The following is an 18,283-nucleotide window of genomic DNA, read 5'->3' on the forward strand; positions in this document are numbered from 1 at the left end:
CAGATGAAGACATATCCCAAACTTCAACATTGCTGGTGAACATTACAGTTGAAGTCGGAAGTTTACATACAGTGCCTTGCGAAAGTATTCGGCCCCCTTGAACTCTGCAACCTTTTGCCACATTTCAGGCTTCAAACATAAAGATAAAAAACTGTATTTTTTTTGTGAAGAATCAACAACAAGTGGGACACAATCATGAAGTGGAAAGACAATTATTGGATATTTCAAACTTTTTTAACAAATCAAAAACTGAAAAATTGGGCGTGCAAAATTATTCAGCCCCCTTAAGTTAATACTTTGTAGCGCCACCTTTTGCTGCGATTACAGCTGTAAGTCGCTTGGGGTATGTCTCTATCAGTTTTGCACATCGAGAGACTGAAATTTTTTCCCATTCCTCCTTGCAAAACAGCTCGAGCTCAGTGAGGTTGGATGGAGAGCATTTGTGAACAGCAGTTTTCAGTTCTTTCCACAGATTCTCGATTGGATTCAGGTCTGGACTTTGAATTGGCCATTCTAACACCTGGATATGTTTATTTTCGAACCATTCCATTGTAGATTTTGCTTTATGTTTTGGATCATTGTCTTGTTGGAAGACAAATCTCCGTCCCAGTCTCAGGTCTTTTGCAGACTCCATCAGGTTCTTCCAGAATGGTCCTGTATTTGGCTCCATCCATCTTACCATCAATTTTAACCATCTTCCCTGTCCCTGCTGAAGAAAAGCAGGCCCAAACCATGATGCTGCCACCACCATGTTTGACAGTGGGGATGTTGTGTTCAGGGTGATGAGCTGGGTTGGTTTTACGCCAAACATAACGTTTTGCATTGTTGCCAAAAAGTTCAATTTTGGTTTCATCTGACCAGAGCACCTTCTTCCACATGTTTGGTGTGTCTCCCAGGTGGCTTGTGGCAAACTTTAAACAACACTTTTTATGGATATCTTTAAGAAATGGCTTTCTTCTTGCCACTCTTCCATAAAAGGCCAGATTTGTGCAATATACGACTGATTGTTGTCCTATGGACAGAGTCTCCCACCTCAGCTGTAGATCTCTGCAGTTCATCCAGAGTGATCATGAGCCTCTTGGCTGCATCTCTGATCACTCTTCTCCTTGTATGAGCTTAGAGGGACGGCCAGGTCTTGGTAGATTTGCAGTGGTCTGATACTCCTTCCACTTCAATATTATTGCTTGCACAGTGCTCCTTGGGATGTTCAAAGCTTGGGAAATCTTTTTGTATCCAAATCCGGCTTTAAACTCCTTCACAACAGTATCTCGGACCTACCTGGTGTGTTCCTTGTTCTTCATGATTCTCTCTGCGCTTTTAACGGACCTCTGAGACTATCACAGTGCAGGTGCATTTATACGGAGACTTGATTACACACAGGTGGATTGTATTTATCATCATTAGTCATTTAGGTCAACATTGGATCATGCAGAGATCCTCACTGAACTTCTGGAGAGAGTTTGCTGCACTGAAAGTAAAGGGGCTGAATAATTTTACACGCCCAATTTTTCAGTTTTTGATTTGTTAAAAAGTTTGAAATATCCAATAAATGTCGTTCCACTTCATGATTGTGTCCCACTTGTTGTTGATTCTTCACAAAAAAATACAGTTTTATATTGTAACGGCGTTCTTCGTTTGTAGAAAGAGAGTCGGACCGAAATGCAGCGTGGTGGTTACTCATGACTTTAATGGAAAAAGTGACACATGAAATAACTATACAAAATACAAAACAACAAACGGAACGTGAAACCTAATTACAGCCTATCTGGTGAAACTACACAGAGACAGGAACAATCACCCACGAAATACACAGTGAAACCCAGGCTACCTAAATACGGTTCCCCATCAGAGACAACAAGAATCACCTGACTCTGATTGAGAACCGCCTCAGGCAGCCAAGCCTATACTAGACACACCCCTAATCAACCACAATCCCAATGCCTACAAAATCCCCAATAAGACAATACAATAACCCCATGTCACACCCTGGCCTGAACAAATAATTAAAGAAAACACAAAATATTAAGACCAAGGCGTGACATATATCTTTATGTTTGAAGCCTGAAATGTGGCAAAAGGTCGCAAAGTTCAAGGGGGCCGAATACTTTCGCAAGGCACTGTACATCTTAGCCAAAAACATTTAAACTCAGTTTCACAATTCCTGACATTTAATCCTAGTAACAATTCCCTGTTTTAGGTCAGTTAGGATCACCACTATTTTAAGAATGTGAAATGTCAGAATAATAGTACAGATAATGATTTATTTCAGCTTTTATTTTTCACATCACATTCCCAGTTGGTCAGAAGTTTACATACATTCAATTAGTATTTGGTAGCATTGCCTTTAAATTGTTTAACTTGGTTCAAACGTTTCGGGTAGCCTTCCACAAGCTTCCCACAATAAATTGGGTGAATTCTGGCCCATTCCACCAGACAGAGCTGGTGTAACTGAGTCAGGTTTCTAGGCCTCCTTGCTCGCACACGCATTTTCAGTTCTGTCCACAAATGTTCTATAGGATTGAGGTCAGGGCTTTGTGATGGCCACTCCAATACCCGACTTTGTTGTCCTTAAGCCATAACTTTGGAAGTATGCTTGGGGTCATTGTCCATTTGGAAGACCCCTTTGCGACCAAGCTTTAACTTTCTGACTGATGTCTTGAGATGTTGCTTCAATATATCCACATACTTTTCCTACCTCATGATGCCATCTATGTTATGTTATGTCGATATAGGTCATTGCTAAACATCCATTTTCAGGTCTAGCCATACATTTTAGAATTGATTTAAATCAAAACTCACTCGCCCACTCAGGAACATTCAAAGTCTTCTTGGTAAGCAACTCCAGTGTAGAATTTGCCTTGTGTTCTAGGATAAAGCAGACTGATCCAGGTTTGCCTCTAGTATTTTACCTGCTATTCGGTTTCTTTTTTATCCTGAGAAGCTCCACAGTCCTCATGATGCAGCCACCACTATACTTGAAACTATGGAAAGTGGTACTCAGTAATGTGTTGTATTGGATTTGCCCCAAACATAACACTTTGTATTCAGGACAAAAAGTAAATTGCTTTGCCACTTCTTTTGCGGTATTAATTTAGTGCCCTGTTGCAAATAGGATGCATGTTTTGTCATATTTTATTCTGTACAGGCTTCCTTCTTTTCACTCTGTCAATTATGTTAGTATTGTAGAGCAACTACAACGTTGTTGATACATCATCATTTTTCCACCCATCACAGCCATTACACTCTGTAACTGTTTTAAAGTCACCATTGGCCTCATGGTGAAATCCCTGAGGTTTCCTTCCTCTCTGGCAACTGAGCTGGGAAGGAAACCTGTATCTTTGCAGTGACTGGGTGTATTGATACACCATCCAAAGTGAAATGAATAACTTAACCATGCTCAAAGGGATATTCAATGTCTGCTTTTTTTAAAACCCATCAACCAATAGGTAACCTTCTTTGCGAGGCATTGGAAAACCTCCCCAGTCTTTGTGGTTGAATCTGTGTTTGAAATTCATTGCTGGACATAGGAACCTTACAGATAATTGTATGGGTGGGGTACAGAGATGAGGTAGTCATTCAGAAATCATGTTAACCTCTCTTGGGTAGGGGGCAGTATTTTGACGTCCGGATGAAAAGCGTGCCCAAAGTAAACTGCCTGTCACTCAGGCCCAGAAGCTAGGATCTGCATATAATTGGTAGATTTGAATAGAACACACTCTAAAACTGTTAAAGTTGTGTCCGAGTATAACAGAACTGATATGGCAGGTGAAACCCAGAGGACAAGGCCAAGTCCTCCCAGATTGCAGATCCTAGGGCTTCCACTAGATGTCAACAGTCTTCAGAAAGAGTTTCAGGCTGGTTTTCAGAAAAATTTGCCAGAAATTTTAGCTTTTCTAGGTGGCTCCCATTTTGGCTGTAGTGTTTCCAAGCGCGCGGACGAGATCATTTATTTACGTATTAGGGTACCTAAGGTTTGATTATAAACGTTGACTTGTTTGGAAAAGTTTATTAGTAACGTTTGGGATTCATTTTGTATGCATTTTGATGGAGGGAAACTGGGTAGATTATTGACTGAAGTGCGCCAGCTAAACTGAGTTTATATGGATATAAAGAAGGACATTATCGAACAAAAGGACCATTTGTGATGTAACTGGGACCTTTTGGAGTGCCAACAGAAGAAGATCAAAGGTAAGGCATTTTTTATATCGCTATTTCTTACTTTCGTGTCGCACCTGCCCAGTTGAAATGTGTTTTTCATGTGTTTGTATGCAGGGCGCTGTCCTCAGATAATCGCATGGTATGCTTTCGCCGTAAAGCTTTTTTGAAATCAGACACAGCAGCTGGATTAAGCTTTCTTTTATGTATTACACTTGTGATTTTATGAAAGTTAAATAATACTGTAGTTTGAATTTCACGCTCTGCAATTTCACCGGTTGTTGGCCAGGTGGGACGCTACCTGAAGTAGAACACTATTATTGCACACGAAGTTGCACATAAAGTGAGTCCATGTAACTTATGTGACTTGATAAGCAAATTTCTACTTATTTAAGCTTGCCATAACAAAGGCGCTGAACATTTCAGCTTTTAATTTTTTATTAATTACTACAAAATTCCAAAAAACAGAATTCCACTTTGACATTGAATATTGTCTGTATGCCAGTGACAAAAACAATCTCAAATGAATTTAAAATTCAGGCTGTAACAACAAAATGTTGAAATAGTCAAGGCGTGTGAATACTTTCTGAAGGCACTGTACATGTTACTATTAACAAGCCAATGGATGAAAATATGTCTTAATTTGCTTAACAGTGTGTGGAACTGAGCGTTGTTAGTGAATCGGGTGGGCTGTGTCACGTGTGTGAACCTGTCACGCCTCTCGTCGGTCAGCTGTTCCTGATAGGGATGTCACATCATAATCTCTACCTCCGACAAGGATGTTTGGCATGGAGCAATTGAATGTGCTGATGGCGCAGAATGTGTCACTCCACTATTAAAAACATGGTAAATTGGAGCATAAATCTCTTAATACTAGATTTCAAGTGTAGTGTATGGAAATGTAATTGTTCACAAACAATTGCTACATCTTTAATTACACAGACACTTTCCTTTGCCATCTAAAGTACTCACACACCCTCTCTACAGTATATATTAATTTCTGTTTCACCCACAGATCCCCTAGCCATATGACTCACCAAATCACACAACACACACCATCCCCCACAAACAACCCCAGACACACACTTCCACTCGTCATATGGCATTCTCACTGTCCTTCAAACACACACACACCCACCCACATTTAAAAACAACCCCAACACCATCCACAAACACAACACCCCCCCGCCACTCACCCTCAGCCCTGTGGAGCTCCAGGGCCAGCTGCTCGCGGGCACGCCCCTCCTCCACCAGCCTCTCCTGCAGATCCTCCTGCCGCCGCAGCAGATCGCCCATCTCCTGGTTGTGGCGGAAGGACTCGCGCATCAGCTCCGTCTGGGTGACGCGTGCATGTTCCAGCTGATCAGGGTTGGTAAGATGGGTGGAGAGACAAAGATAATGACTTTAGTGAGCAAAGAACCTATAAGGAAATACTGGTTGAGGTGGTGAATAATTCTGAGTTAGAAGTTCCGATACATAAAGCCTTGAAACAAGTTGGTCCACACAGTGTGGCTCAGTTGGTAAAAAAGCATGGCACTAGCAACACCAGGGTTGTGGATTCGATTCCTACTGTGATCACATATACAAGAAATGTGCGCACTCAGTGCACTGAAAGTTGTTTTGGATTTTAAAAATCTGCTCAATGGAACATGTTATATTATTAAATATATCCCATGCCATGAATGAATGGGCATCTCTTCTGTCATTTAGGACATAATCTCTCATTATGGACAATATGCTGAGCCTTGTGACAGTCAGTATATAATGTCATATTTATGATCACCAGTAATGGTTTCCAGTTAGTGTCCTAAGAGAAAGTAAAACAATTATGACCACTTAATCAAAGCTGTAGCCCACTTCAGGATAATGGATGATTTCACTTAGCACATAAGATACACAGAGTGAAACAGTGGGTTCACAACACACATGGCCTGTATTGTTATGCTTAAAGGAGTATCCCAATAACAACTACAGGGCAATGTACAGATGTGTGGAGATGGTTAGCTGTGTACAGTTCAGTGGTAAATCTTGAGTTGTACAGTGGCACATCATGACAGTGTAAATATTCTCACTCGCTTCAAGTACTAACATACTGAACCTGCATAGCTACAACTAGGCCTATTGCCTTATCATTGTGGGATAATTGTACACATGCAGTCATTTTCTATAAAGTTATGTTGGTGAAAATGCATGCCATATAAGTATTCTTATTCAAATGAGTAAACCTATGCAGTTTGACACTGATCAAGGAACCAACATAACATGTATGACATTTCAATCATAACCCTTTAACTTGGGACACAGATGAGGCACGTTTAGTAGACATTGCCCTGTGACGCATTCACAAAAGCCTTCTTTCCTGGCTGAATTATCATGGAATTGCTATTGTGCAATAAACCCCTGACTTATTAGCACCACAACTCACATGCAGTTGGTTTTACAGGGCGAGACTCCCACAACAGCAAAGGTCATACTGCAACATTATGACAACCAGGATGTAGTCACGCGACTGTGCCACGCTGAAATCTTGAGAGTCATTTTTTGCTCACCTGCTCAGATGAACGCAGAGCAGGGAGATCTAGGACTGTATACAATACTCTCACTGTGTTTTACACTGCACAAGTTGCCCAGTCAAAACTATTGCTGCCAATTAAGTTAGCAGGATAATGTATACGTGTAGACTCCCGATATAGCAGGGGTATGCAAGTCATGAAATGTATAAAATAATGGACAAAACTGCAGTTTAGAAGATCAAGTCAACCAAATGAAAGACACTTTCATTCAGATAAATAAGATAACTGTCCAGACGGAGTGAGATTTACTCACTAGTTATACAGTTTCATATAGGTTACATGGCAGGCCAGCAGCTGAATGGTAACTTACTGTATAGGGTGGTGTGGGGAGGGAGATCTTAGAGATCACCTTAAGGAGGTGACCATTGGTCCTGTGGTTGACGTGTGATATTTGAGTCTGTACCACCACCGCGTTTTTCTCATTGAGGACGCTCGAGAGGGGGAAAGGCCGGGGCAGGGGCACACGAGATTCCACCTCGTACACATCCTGATCTTCCCCTTCCACCCACATGGCCTGGTGGCTCGAATTCCAGTATGAGCGGTAGGAATCCATGGTGGTAGACAATTTAACTGCTTTCAATGACCTACTAGTTTATCCTTGTAGTGCTTTCCATCCTCTTCCCTCCAGTGTTTCTTTGAAGCATCTACAATGCACCTGCTACCATGGATGGAGTCTTCAGCGGAGGCCCAAGAGGGAACAGCAGCGGAGAGCAGACAAGTCCCGATGACGTAGCCGGGTTCTAGGCAACAGTTTCTACGGAGCTGCCAAGCACAGAGCCTTGGGTAAACACACGAGTCGCAGTTCAGACTCAGATCCACGAGCATGGCGTACCACAGTGAAGAGACAAAAAAGGTCCCAGGTAAATACTGAGAACTAGGTAAACCCTTGAAACAACAAAACAAAATTTTAAGTCAGAAAATAAGAGATACCGGTAGTGCTTCTCCTCGTGTAATCCTTCCTGGGGGAGAAAGTTTGAAGTCACATCTTGCACATGTGAATCCTGAGCGCAACTGGGGAGGGATAAAATAAAGAGAAACCTAGCTTTAAGATCCTGTGCATCTCTCTCAGTCAGGCTTTTCTCTCTGTCTATTTTACTCACTCTTTCAGAGCACAGCGTGACCCTGCCCCTCAGCAGTACTCACTCCCACTCCCTCGCTTGCCCTCTCCCTCCCTATGGAAGCTCATTAACAATTCCATGCCGCCACAGCAACACAGCACCGATCCGCAGGGAAGGGAAGCCTCCCGGTCCCCCCTTAACTGCTTTACACAATGGGCAGCCAACCAAGGGTGAACTTTGAAGCCGCCAGTGGGGCTCTCGCTGCACTTCTTTCTCTTCTGTCAAACTCTCTCTCCCTCTTTCATTCTCCCTCTCATTCTTGATCTATCCCTGTAGCCTCTAACTTCTTTCTGTTGTTTGTCACCAGTTTTCTAGCTCATTCTAGCTCCATGTTCCTCACTCATGCCCGCTCCCCGTCTCTACTAATATCCCAGCCTGACTTTCACTGTGTATCTCGGTCTCTCGAAACAGACACAAAAGAAGAGGTTGCGGTCTAAACTGTTCTCCCAGAGGGTTTTTCAGCAGGCAGTCTTTCTCTCTCTTTCACTTCCTGGATGCATAGCATCGGCAGGGTATTGTTCAGTGAAAAGGGGGAGGGAATAGTCAGCGTGGTTTCAACCCCCTGGGCTAGTTGGGCAGGTATAGCTTTGCAAATAGACATTTTCCCTCTCCCTCACACCCTCATACACACACAGCCTTTTTGCAGGAGCTTGTCAAACCAGATTTATATTCCACGTCAGTGCAGATGAACTGACTTAGGCATTGTCTCCTTCGATCTTGTGAGCAAGTGAACTGTAAAACAGTAATGGACCTACACAATCAACACGTCGGCCCAACATGTCGCTCTCAATGATCTATAATAGGAGGATTAGTGAGCAACACCTACTCCAGCAAATTATTTCCAAAGCCAACCGACAGGACACTTAACATTCCAGAGAAACTCATTACATTAAGCCTTATTCACACAACCTGGCCCTCCAGACAGGAAGCAACGATCCACAATCATTAATGATCATTCAATCACAAGGAACCAATGCAGATCTAATCAATTCATTCTGGAAGGAATAACATTAAAGGGATAGTTAGGAACTGTCCCCAGAGTCATATGAACACCTGGAAACAATTTGTTATGTATCTGTGTCCAGTATGAAGTAAGTTAGAGGTAGTTTCGTGAGCCAATGCTACCTAGCATGGTAGCTATTCCCATACAGTGGGCCAAAAACGTATTTAGTCAGCCACCAATTGTGCAAGTTCTCCCACTTAAAAAGATGAGGCCTGTAATTTTCATCATAGGTACACTTCAACTATGACAGACAAAATGAGAAAAAAAAATCCAGAAAATCACATTGAGATTTATGAATTTATTTGCAAATTATGATGGAAAATAAGTATTTGGTCATCTACAAACAAGCAAGATTTCTGGCTCTCCCAGACCTGTAACTTCTTCTTTAAGAGGCTCCTCTGCCCTCCACTCGTTCCCTGTATTAGTGGCACCTGTTTGAACTTGTTATCAGTATATAAGACACCTGTCCACAACCTCAAACAGTCACATTCCAAACTCCACTATGGCCAAGACCAAAGAGCTGTCAAAGGACACCAGAAACAAAATTGTAGACCTGCACCAGGCTGGGAAGACTGAATCTGCAATAAGTAAGCAGCTTGGTTTGAAGAAATCAACTGTGGGAGCAATTATTAGGAAATGGAAGACATACAAGACCACTGATAATCTCCCTCGATCTGGGGCTCCACGCAAGATCTCACCCCGTGGGATCAAATTGATCACAAGAACGGTGAGCAAAAATCCCCGAACCACACGGGGGGACCTAGTGAATGACCTGCAGAGAGCTGGGACCAAAGTAACAAAGCCTACCATCAGTAACGCACTACGCCGCCAGGGACTCAAATCCTGCAGTGCCAGACATATACTGGCTTAAGCAGGGGGACATGCCCAGGCCAGTCTGAAGTTTGCTGGAGAGCATTTGGATGATCCAGAAGAAGATTGGGAGAATGTCATATGGTCAGATGAAAGCAAAATATAACTTAATAATAATATAAAGTATTGAGATAAACTTTTGTTATTGACCAAATACTTATTTTCCACCATAATTTGCAAATAAATTCATTAAAAATACAATGTGATTTTCTGGATTTTTTCTCTCATTTTGTCTGTCATAGTTGAAGTGTACCTATGATGAAAATTACAGGCCTCTCATATTTTTAAGTGGGAGAACTTGCACAATTGGTGGCTGACTAAATACTTTTTTGCCCCGCTGTATATGTCCAGTAATTGCTCTAACGCAAGTTAGCAATTGCGATAACGCTAGTTGGCAACCTCCATCAAACTGAAAGCTGCGACATAGAAATGGCATCCACAAGTTTCTGACTCTGGGTAAGTAGATAAAAAGGGCCTCAAATCCCGAACTATCCCTTTAAATGAACCATTCGGTCTTGTGAAGGCGGAGAGCTTGATTGATTTCTGAGCTTGCCTTCCCATTACTAGGCAGTTACAGTGCCTTCAGAAAGTATTCATACCCCTTGACAAAATGACTTTCACTTTCTTGTTCTGAAGTTAATCCAGCATTTATTTGGCTGTATGCTTGGGGTCATTGTCCTGTTGGAACGTAAAATCTTTGTCCCAGTCTAAGGTTGTTTGTACTCTAAAGCAGGTTATCATCAAGGATTTTCCTGTATTTTGCTCCATTCACTGTTTCCTCTATCCTTACCAGTCTTCCATTTACCTGCCACTGAAAAGCATCCCCATAGCATGATGCTGCCACCACCATGCTTTACGGTAGGGATGGTGTTAGACAGGGGATGAGCATAACCTATTTTTCCTCATAGCACTTTGCATTCAGGCCAAAGAGTTTTGTCTCACCAGAACACCATCTTTTGCCTTATGCTCTCAGTCTTACACGTTCCCTTGAGCAAATTCTATGTGTGCTGTCATGTGCCTTTTTCTCAGGAGTGGCTTCAGTCTGACCACTCTCCCATAAAGCCCAGATTGGTGAAGTGCTATGGAGACGGTTGTCCTTCTGGCAGGTTTTCCCATCTCAGCCAAGGAACTCTGAAGTTCTGTCAGAGTGGTCATTGGGTTCTTGGTCACCTCCCTGACCAAGGTCCTTCTTGCTCAGTTGCTCAGTTTGGTCCGACAGCCAGCTCTACCCACAGTCTGGGTAGTTCCATATTTTTTCATTGATGGAGACTACTTTGCTCTTGGAATCTTTCAACACTCTAGAAATGCCAGTTCCACTGTGTTTTTTCACTGTTCCCCTCTAATCTGACTTAAACGTGAAAAGCTGTCATCAAGGCAAAGGGTGGCTACTTTGAAGAATCTCATATAGAAAATATATTTTTCTTTGGTTACAACATGATTCCATGTGTTATTTCATAGTTTTGATGTCTTCACTATTATTCTATAATGTAGAAAATAGTCCAAACAAAAGAAAAAGCCCTGAATGAGTAGGTGTCTAAACGTTTGACTGGTACTGTATGTAAATGAGATATTTCTATAATTCATTTTCAATAAATATTTTCACTTGTCATTATGGGGTATTCTGTGTAGATAAAATATCAATTTTGAAATCAGGCTGTAACAACAAAATGTGGAATAAGTCAAGGGGTATGAATACTTTCTGAAAGCACTCTCTCACTATTTTGAAATTACACTTAGTATTTGACATGTATTCACATAATCCTCGCTCAACATTCCATACAAAAAAATATATATTTTATTGATTTAAGGTTGAAACTTTAAACTCGCCGACTGGTTCAGAGTACACAAACTGCTGACTTTATTGGGCTGTCCGGGTAGGGAGCTAGAGATATTGTATTTATCTCCACACACGGACACACGCTCACACAGTCTATCTGTGTAACATCAAGCTAAAGTTGCAGGTGGCTTGTTTGGTTTTTAAACACCTGATATGAGCTTTCTTAAAAGGCGTATTGGAATATGCTTATATCATACATGATTCAAGAGAAGTTTCCACACAAAGTTGAGCCTTTTTCCATCAAATGGAAGCAAGCAGTGAATCACTAAAACCTACACTGACCCTAGCACAACATTATTTCAATGTTAAACCAATGTTGATGTTTTATGGATCAACACAACCATCATAAACTCAGTGATTTCTGTAGCGTTGACACTACATTAATTATTGTCCTCAACTACTACACTGAGTAATAGGACAAACGGAAAAGAAGAAGTAGCATGATGCAGAAACTGTACCACATTTGAATGATGTATAAAGTATCTCTAGGTTGGCAGAGGACAGATGCACAGTGCACGGGCAGTAGTAGTAGCCTGAGGGGGAGGAGTCGTCAGAGTTCAACTGGATTAGAATAGGGGGAGGAAGGGAGACAAAGCTCTATGCAAATCGGCCAGTATCTACAGGCAACCGCTAGGAATGAGACAGCCCTATTGTGTGGTGAATGAATTCTAGCTACAGCTATCTTCTTGCAAAGAGGATTCTGCAGTCTCATCTCTAAAGGGACTGGGTGTGACCAGACTCAAATACCACAGGGGGTTATGACTGTGCAAAAGGCATTGTGTATTGTCAGTGACTGGCCATTTACACTTTTGACAATAACTGCATGCATGTCATGTATTTCACGAAGAGTACATTAATGTAGTTGTAGCTTCCTAGAACTTAACAGCCACAGCTAACTTGAATTAAGTAACAATATGGGAATATTAAGACCATGTTTAGGTGACAAAGCCATTCATTACCAACAGTTGTACAGCGCTGGTATTTTGCTCACACACAGTACCCGGAACGGTGTATTTACAGTATGTGGCCTACCGCCAGGGTAGTGATGATACCAGTAAAGCAATATTATTTTCATGCCAAAAATGAAAACACAAAGCAGACTGAACACTTTGGTCCTTTAAAAACCTGCTGTATGTAAAATATTGTGTGCTATAGCTTGCAAAACAAATGTGACTCTGGATGACAACATGATGTTTGTTTCCAACATCAGAGCCGTTTTCTTAAAGAAGTTAAATTCGCTATGTGTTTTGTTTCCTTGCCGCGATGTGAATAGCAAAACTGATATTTACTGATATCGCTAGAATTTTAAAAAAAAATGATAACGCTAGATACAGTGAGTATTGGGACAATTACATTTTTTCATGTTGTACCTGCTCGTCAAACATCTCATTACAAAATCATGGGCATTAATATAGAGTTGGACCCCCCTTTGCTGCTATAACAGCCTCCACTCTTCTGGGAAGGTTTTCCACTAGATGTTGGAACATTGCAGCAGGTACTTTCTGCCATTCAACCACAAGAGTATTAGTGAGGTCGGGCACTGATGTTGGGCATTTAAGCCTGGCTTCGCAGTCAGCGCTCCAATTCATCCCAAAGGCATTCGATAAGGTTTGAAGTCAGGGCTCTGTGCAAGTCAGTCAAGTTCTTCCAAACCGATCGACAAACCATTTCTGTATGGACCCCACTTTGTACACAGGGGCATTGTCGTGCTGAAACAAAGTTTGAAGCACAGAATTGTCTAGAATGTAATTGTATGCTGTAGCATTAAGATGCCCCTTCACTGGAACTAAGGGGCCTAGTCCAAACCATGAACAGCAGCCCCAGACCATTATTTCTTCTCCACCAAACTTTACAGTTGGACTGAATCATGGTGAAGCGTGATTCATCACTCCAGAGAACGCATTTCCACTGCTCCAATGGAGGAGAGCTTTACACCACCTCAGCCGACGCTTGGCATTGCGCATGATGATCTTTGGCTTGTGTGCGGCTGCTCGGCCATGGAAACTAATTTCACAAAGCAGTTATTGTGCTGATGTTGCTTCCAGAGGCAGTTTGGAACTAGGTAGTGAGAATTGACTCGTACGCGCTACGTGATTCTGCACTCGGTAGTCCCATTCTGTGAGCTGGTGTGGCTTAACACTTCGCGGCTGAGCCATTGTTGCTCCTAAATGTTTCCACTTCACAATAACATAACTTACAGTTGACCGGGGTAGCTCTAGCAGGGCAGAAATTTAACAAACTGACTTGTTGGAAAGGTGGCATTCTATGACGGTGCCATGTTGAAAGCCACTGACCTCTTCAGTAAGGCAATTCTACAGCCAATGTTTGTCTATGGAGATTGCATGGCTGTGTGCACAATTTTATACACCTGTCAGCAACGGGTGTGGCTGAAATAGCAGAATCCACAAATTTTAAGGGGTGTCCACGTACTTTTGAATATACCGTGCATTCGGAAAGTATTCAGACGCCTTAACTTTTTCCATATTTTGTTACGTTAGAGCCTTCTCTTTTTTCCCCCCTCATGAATCAATTCATTTGATTGGACATGATTTGGAAAGGCAAACACCTGTCTACACCTGTATGTCAGATCAAAAACCAAGCCATGAGGTCGAAGGAATTGTCCATAGAGCTCCAAGACAGGATTGTGTCGAGGCACAGATGTGGATACCAAAATAATGTCTGCAGCATTGAAGGTCCCCAAGAACACAGTTCCATCCTTAAATGGAATAAGTTTGGAACCACCAAGACTCTTCCGAGAGCTGGCCGCCCGGCCAAACTGAGCAATCAGAAAGACCTTGGTCATGGAGGTGACCAAGAACTTGATGATCCCTCTGACAGAACTACAGAGTTCCTATGTGGAGATGGGAGAACCTTCCAGAAGGACAATCATCTCTGCAGCACTCTACCAATCAAGCCAAGATGATTGGGGCGGCAGCGTAGCCTAGTGGTTAGAGCGTTGGACTAGTAACCGGAAGATTGCGAGTTCAAACCCCCGAGCTGACAAGGTACAAATCTGTCGTTCTGCCCCTGAACAGGCAGTTAACCCACTGTTCCCAGGCCGTCATTGAAAATAAGAATATGTTCTTAACTGACTTGCCTGGTTAAATAAAGGTTATAAAAAAAAAATTTAAAAAAAAATTGAGTGGAGAGACGGAAGTCACTCCTCAGTAAAATGCACATGACAGCCCGCTTGGAGTTTGCCAAAAGGCACCTAAAGATTTTCAGACCATGAGAAACAAGATTCTCTGGTCTGATGAAACCAAGATTGAACTCTTTGGCCTGAATACCAAGCTTCACTTCTGGAGGAAACCTGGCACCATCCCTACGGTGAAGCATGGTGGCAGCAGCATCATGCTGTGGGGATGTTTTTCAGTGGCAGGGACTGGGAGACTAGTCAGGATCAAGGAAAGATGAACGGAGCAAAGTACAGAGAGATCCACCTGCTCCAGTGCTCTTAGGACTTCAGACTGGGGTGAAGGTTCACCCAACAACAGGACAACGACCATAAGCACACTGCCAAGACAACACAGGAGTGGCTTCGGGACAAGTCTCTGAATTGCATGACATAAGTATTTGATACGTCAGAAAAGCAGAACTTAATATTTGGTACAGAAACCTTTGTTTGCAATTACAGAGATCATATGTTTCCTTTAGTTCTTGACCAGGTTTGCACACACTGCAGCAGGGATTTTGGCCCACTCCTCCATACAGACCTTCTTCAGATCCTTCAGGTTTCGGGGCTGCCGCTGGGCAATATGGACTTTCAGCTCCCTCCAAAGATTTTCTATTGCGTTCAGGTCTGGAAACAGGCTAGGCCACTCCAGGACCTTGAGATGCTTCTTACGGAGCCACTCCTTTGTTGCTCTGGCTGTGTGTTTCGGGTCGTTGTCATGCTGGAAGAGCCAGCCATGACCCATCTTCAATGCACTTACTGAGGGAAGGAGGTTGTTGGCGAAGATCTCACGATACATGGCCCCATCTATCCTCCCCTCAATATGGTGCAGTCGTCCTGTCCCCTTTGCAGAAAAGCATCCCCAAAGAATGATGTTTCCACCTCCATGCTTCACGGTTGGGATGGTATTCTTGGGGTTGTCCTCATCCTTCTTCCTCCAAACACAGCAAGTGGAGTTTAGACCAAAAAGCTCTATTGTCGTCTCATCAGACCACATGACCTTCTCCCATTCCTCCTCTGGATCATCCAGATGGTCATTGGCAAACTTCAGACGGGCCTGGACATGTGCTGGCTTGAGCAGGGGGACCTTGCGTGTGCTGCAGGATTTTAATCCATGACGGCGTAGTGTGTTACTAATGGTTTTCTTTGAGACTGTGGTCCCAGCTCTCTTCAGGTCATTGACCAGGTCCTGCCGTGTAGTTCTGGGCTGATCCCTCGCCTTCCGCATGATCATTGATGCCCCACGAGGTGAGATCTTGCATGGACAGAGGGTGATTGACCGTCATCTTGAACTTCTTCCATTTTCTAAAAATGTCAGTCTCTCGATGTGCGAAACTGACATACCCCAAGCGACTTACAGCTGTAATCACAGCAAAAGGTGGAGCTACAAAGTATTAACTTAAGGGGGCTGAATAATTTTGCACGCCCAATTTTTCAGTTTTTGATTTGTTAAAAAAGTTTGAAATATCCAATAAATGTCGTTCCACTTCATGATTGTGTCCCACTTGTTGTTGATTCTTCCCAAAAAAATACAGTTTTATATCTTTATGTTTGAAGCCTGAAATGTGGCAAAAGGTCGCAAAGTTCAAGGGGGCCGAATACTTTCGCAAGGCACTGTACCTTTGGTCCCTTAAAATAGGAGACTATGTACAAAAAGTGCTGTAAATTTCTAAACAGTTCACCCGATATTGATTAAAATAGCCACAAATTAAAGCTGACAGTCTACACTTTAAAGTCATTGTATCCTTTCAAATCCAAAGTGCTGGAGTACAGAGCAAAAATAATAAAATATGTGTCACTGTCCCAATACTTTTGTAGTTCACTGTATGTCAGAGTGCCTTTAGATTGCTCCACCTTGATTTAATCAAAAACGGCCTTTTAAATGACTGTCAATTTGTACAAGACATCAAAAATAGCTTTTGACACTTTGATTCACAGGAAAATGTATAGTTAAACAGAACAGATACATTTTCTGTGTGGTCCCACAATTTATTATGCTGTGATGTACCTGATTGGTCGTCTCAGTAATGGCCACCAGCAGTTTCTCCACGGCAGCCTGGAGGCGGGAGCTAATATTCATGAGGTACTCCTCGTTCTCCAGCTGAAGCTCCGGCAACAGGCTGTGACTGTCCGTCATCATCTGCTGGGACATCTCCAGGCCCTCGTCCGTCTCCGTCTCGCCCGACCACACGCTCAGGTTGTCCACCCCAGGCTCGCTTCCCTGGCAACTCTCAGTCGCCAACGCATCTGGGCATGAACGACCAAAATAGAGGGCAAGGTTAATTGTCAGGAGAAAACACTTAATTGGAAACAATAGTGTTAATTGTCACCAATATCAACCAGTCATTAATTTTATTATTTTTATTCAAAGAATACATTTTTGGCCAAAGCATTTATCAACATATTATAATATAAGGGATAGTATCCCAGATGTTAATCAGACACAAGGCTTCCGAAGACTGGAGTTGCCCATCCCTTCCCTGATCTAGTAGACGGAGCACTGTCCTTGTGCCAATATCACATTCAAACTGCTACATAATGTACAAGTATAATCCATGAAAACAGAGGTTACAGACTATCCTAGCTGACTGGTAGTGCCACCCTAGACACGACCACACACAGAACTAAACAGCAAATAACGGACATGATGCGACTGAACAAAATCAGAATAAAATATCTTAGAATCTTTAAAGGAGTCAGTACTATTGTGCACATTGATAATTATTTTGTTCACCCAAACATCAAGTTCACTTGACAGTCAAATTAACCCTGTCAACAGCTCTAATTCATTGATAAAATACCAGACCGTATGAAAAGTTGTAAAAAGGTAAGGGGTTGGTTAAATAGCTAGTTCTCTGAACTGTAAAATCTAACCACAATAATTCACCTAATTTTGCATTAATGCATAGGTGTCTGTGTGTTTGTTTTATGTGTATATGTGCACACTACAGTATCTGTGTGTACACACATATGCATGTTTTGTGTGTGTCGAGAGGGCAGGCAGCTGTTTACTTGACTTTGGAGCTTAAAAGGATACTGCGAGGTTCTGGCATTTAAGGCCTTGTTCTACTTACCCAGTCAGATGAACTTGTGGATACCATTTTTATGTGTCTGCGTACAGTATGAAGGAAGTTAGAGTTAACATCACAAGCCAATGCTAACTAGCGTTAGCGCAATGACTGGAAGTCTACAGGTACGGTAGCATTGCTACTGTACCTGTAGACTTCGTCATTTCACTTAAATGCCAGAATCTGGCAGTATCCTCTTAAGCCTGTAGACACAGAAGGGAGAGAGATATGGCTACGCTTGGCAGGGTGTTGTTTCTTAAACACACTTGTCACATTTAACGACTCCACCTTTGGGCCACATAACAACATATGAGAGATGAGACTATACTGTAGACACTAAGGAGTATAATGGCATAACGATTATTGTCTGATAGTTAGGGAGTGGTTGGACCATAAAATTGCAGGTTCAAATCCAGGGTAGGGTATACTGGAGGTTGTGCCCTTGAACAAGTGCACCTGACCTCAATTGACCAGGAAAAACTCTGAG

General features: G+C 42.4%; 1 protein-coding gene across 1 annotated transcript in view; it reads right to left on the reverse strand.

The window, feature by feature from the left end:
• LOC118398090 (A-kinase anchor protein 9) overlaps nucleotides 1-18,283 on the reverse strand; it is a 121,120-nt gene that overhangs the window by 30,869 nt on the left and 71,968 nt on the right. The window contains 2 exon segments of the mRNA XM_052470292.1: nucleotides 5,352-5,514; nucleotides 16,737-16,975. Of these exon segments, the coding sequence (XP_052326252.1) occupies nucleotides 5,352-5,514; nucleotides 16,737-16,975 (402 nt within the window).

This window comes from Oncorhynchus keta, chromosome 19 (genome assembly GCF_023373465.1).
Source record: "Oncorhynchus keta strain PuntledgeMale-10-30-2019 chromosome 19, Oket_V2, whole genome shotgun sequence".
Classification (NCBI taxonomy): domain Eukaryota; kingdom Metazoa; phylum Chordata; class Actinopteri; order Salmoniformes; family Salmonidae; genus Oncorhynchus; species Oncorhynchus keta.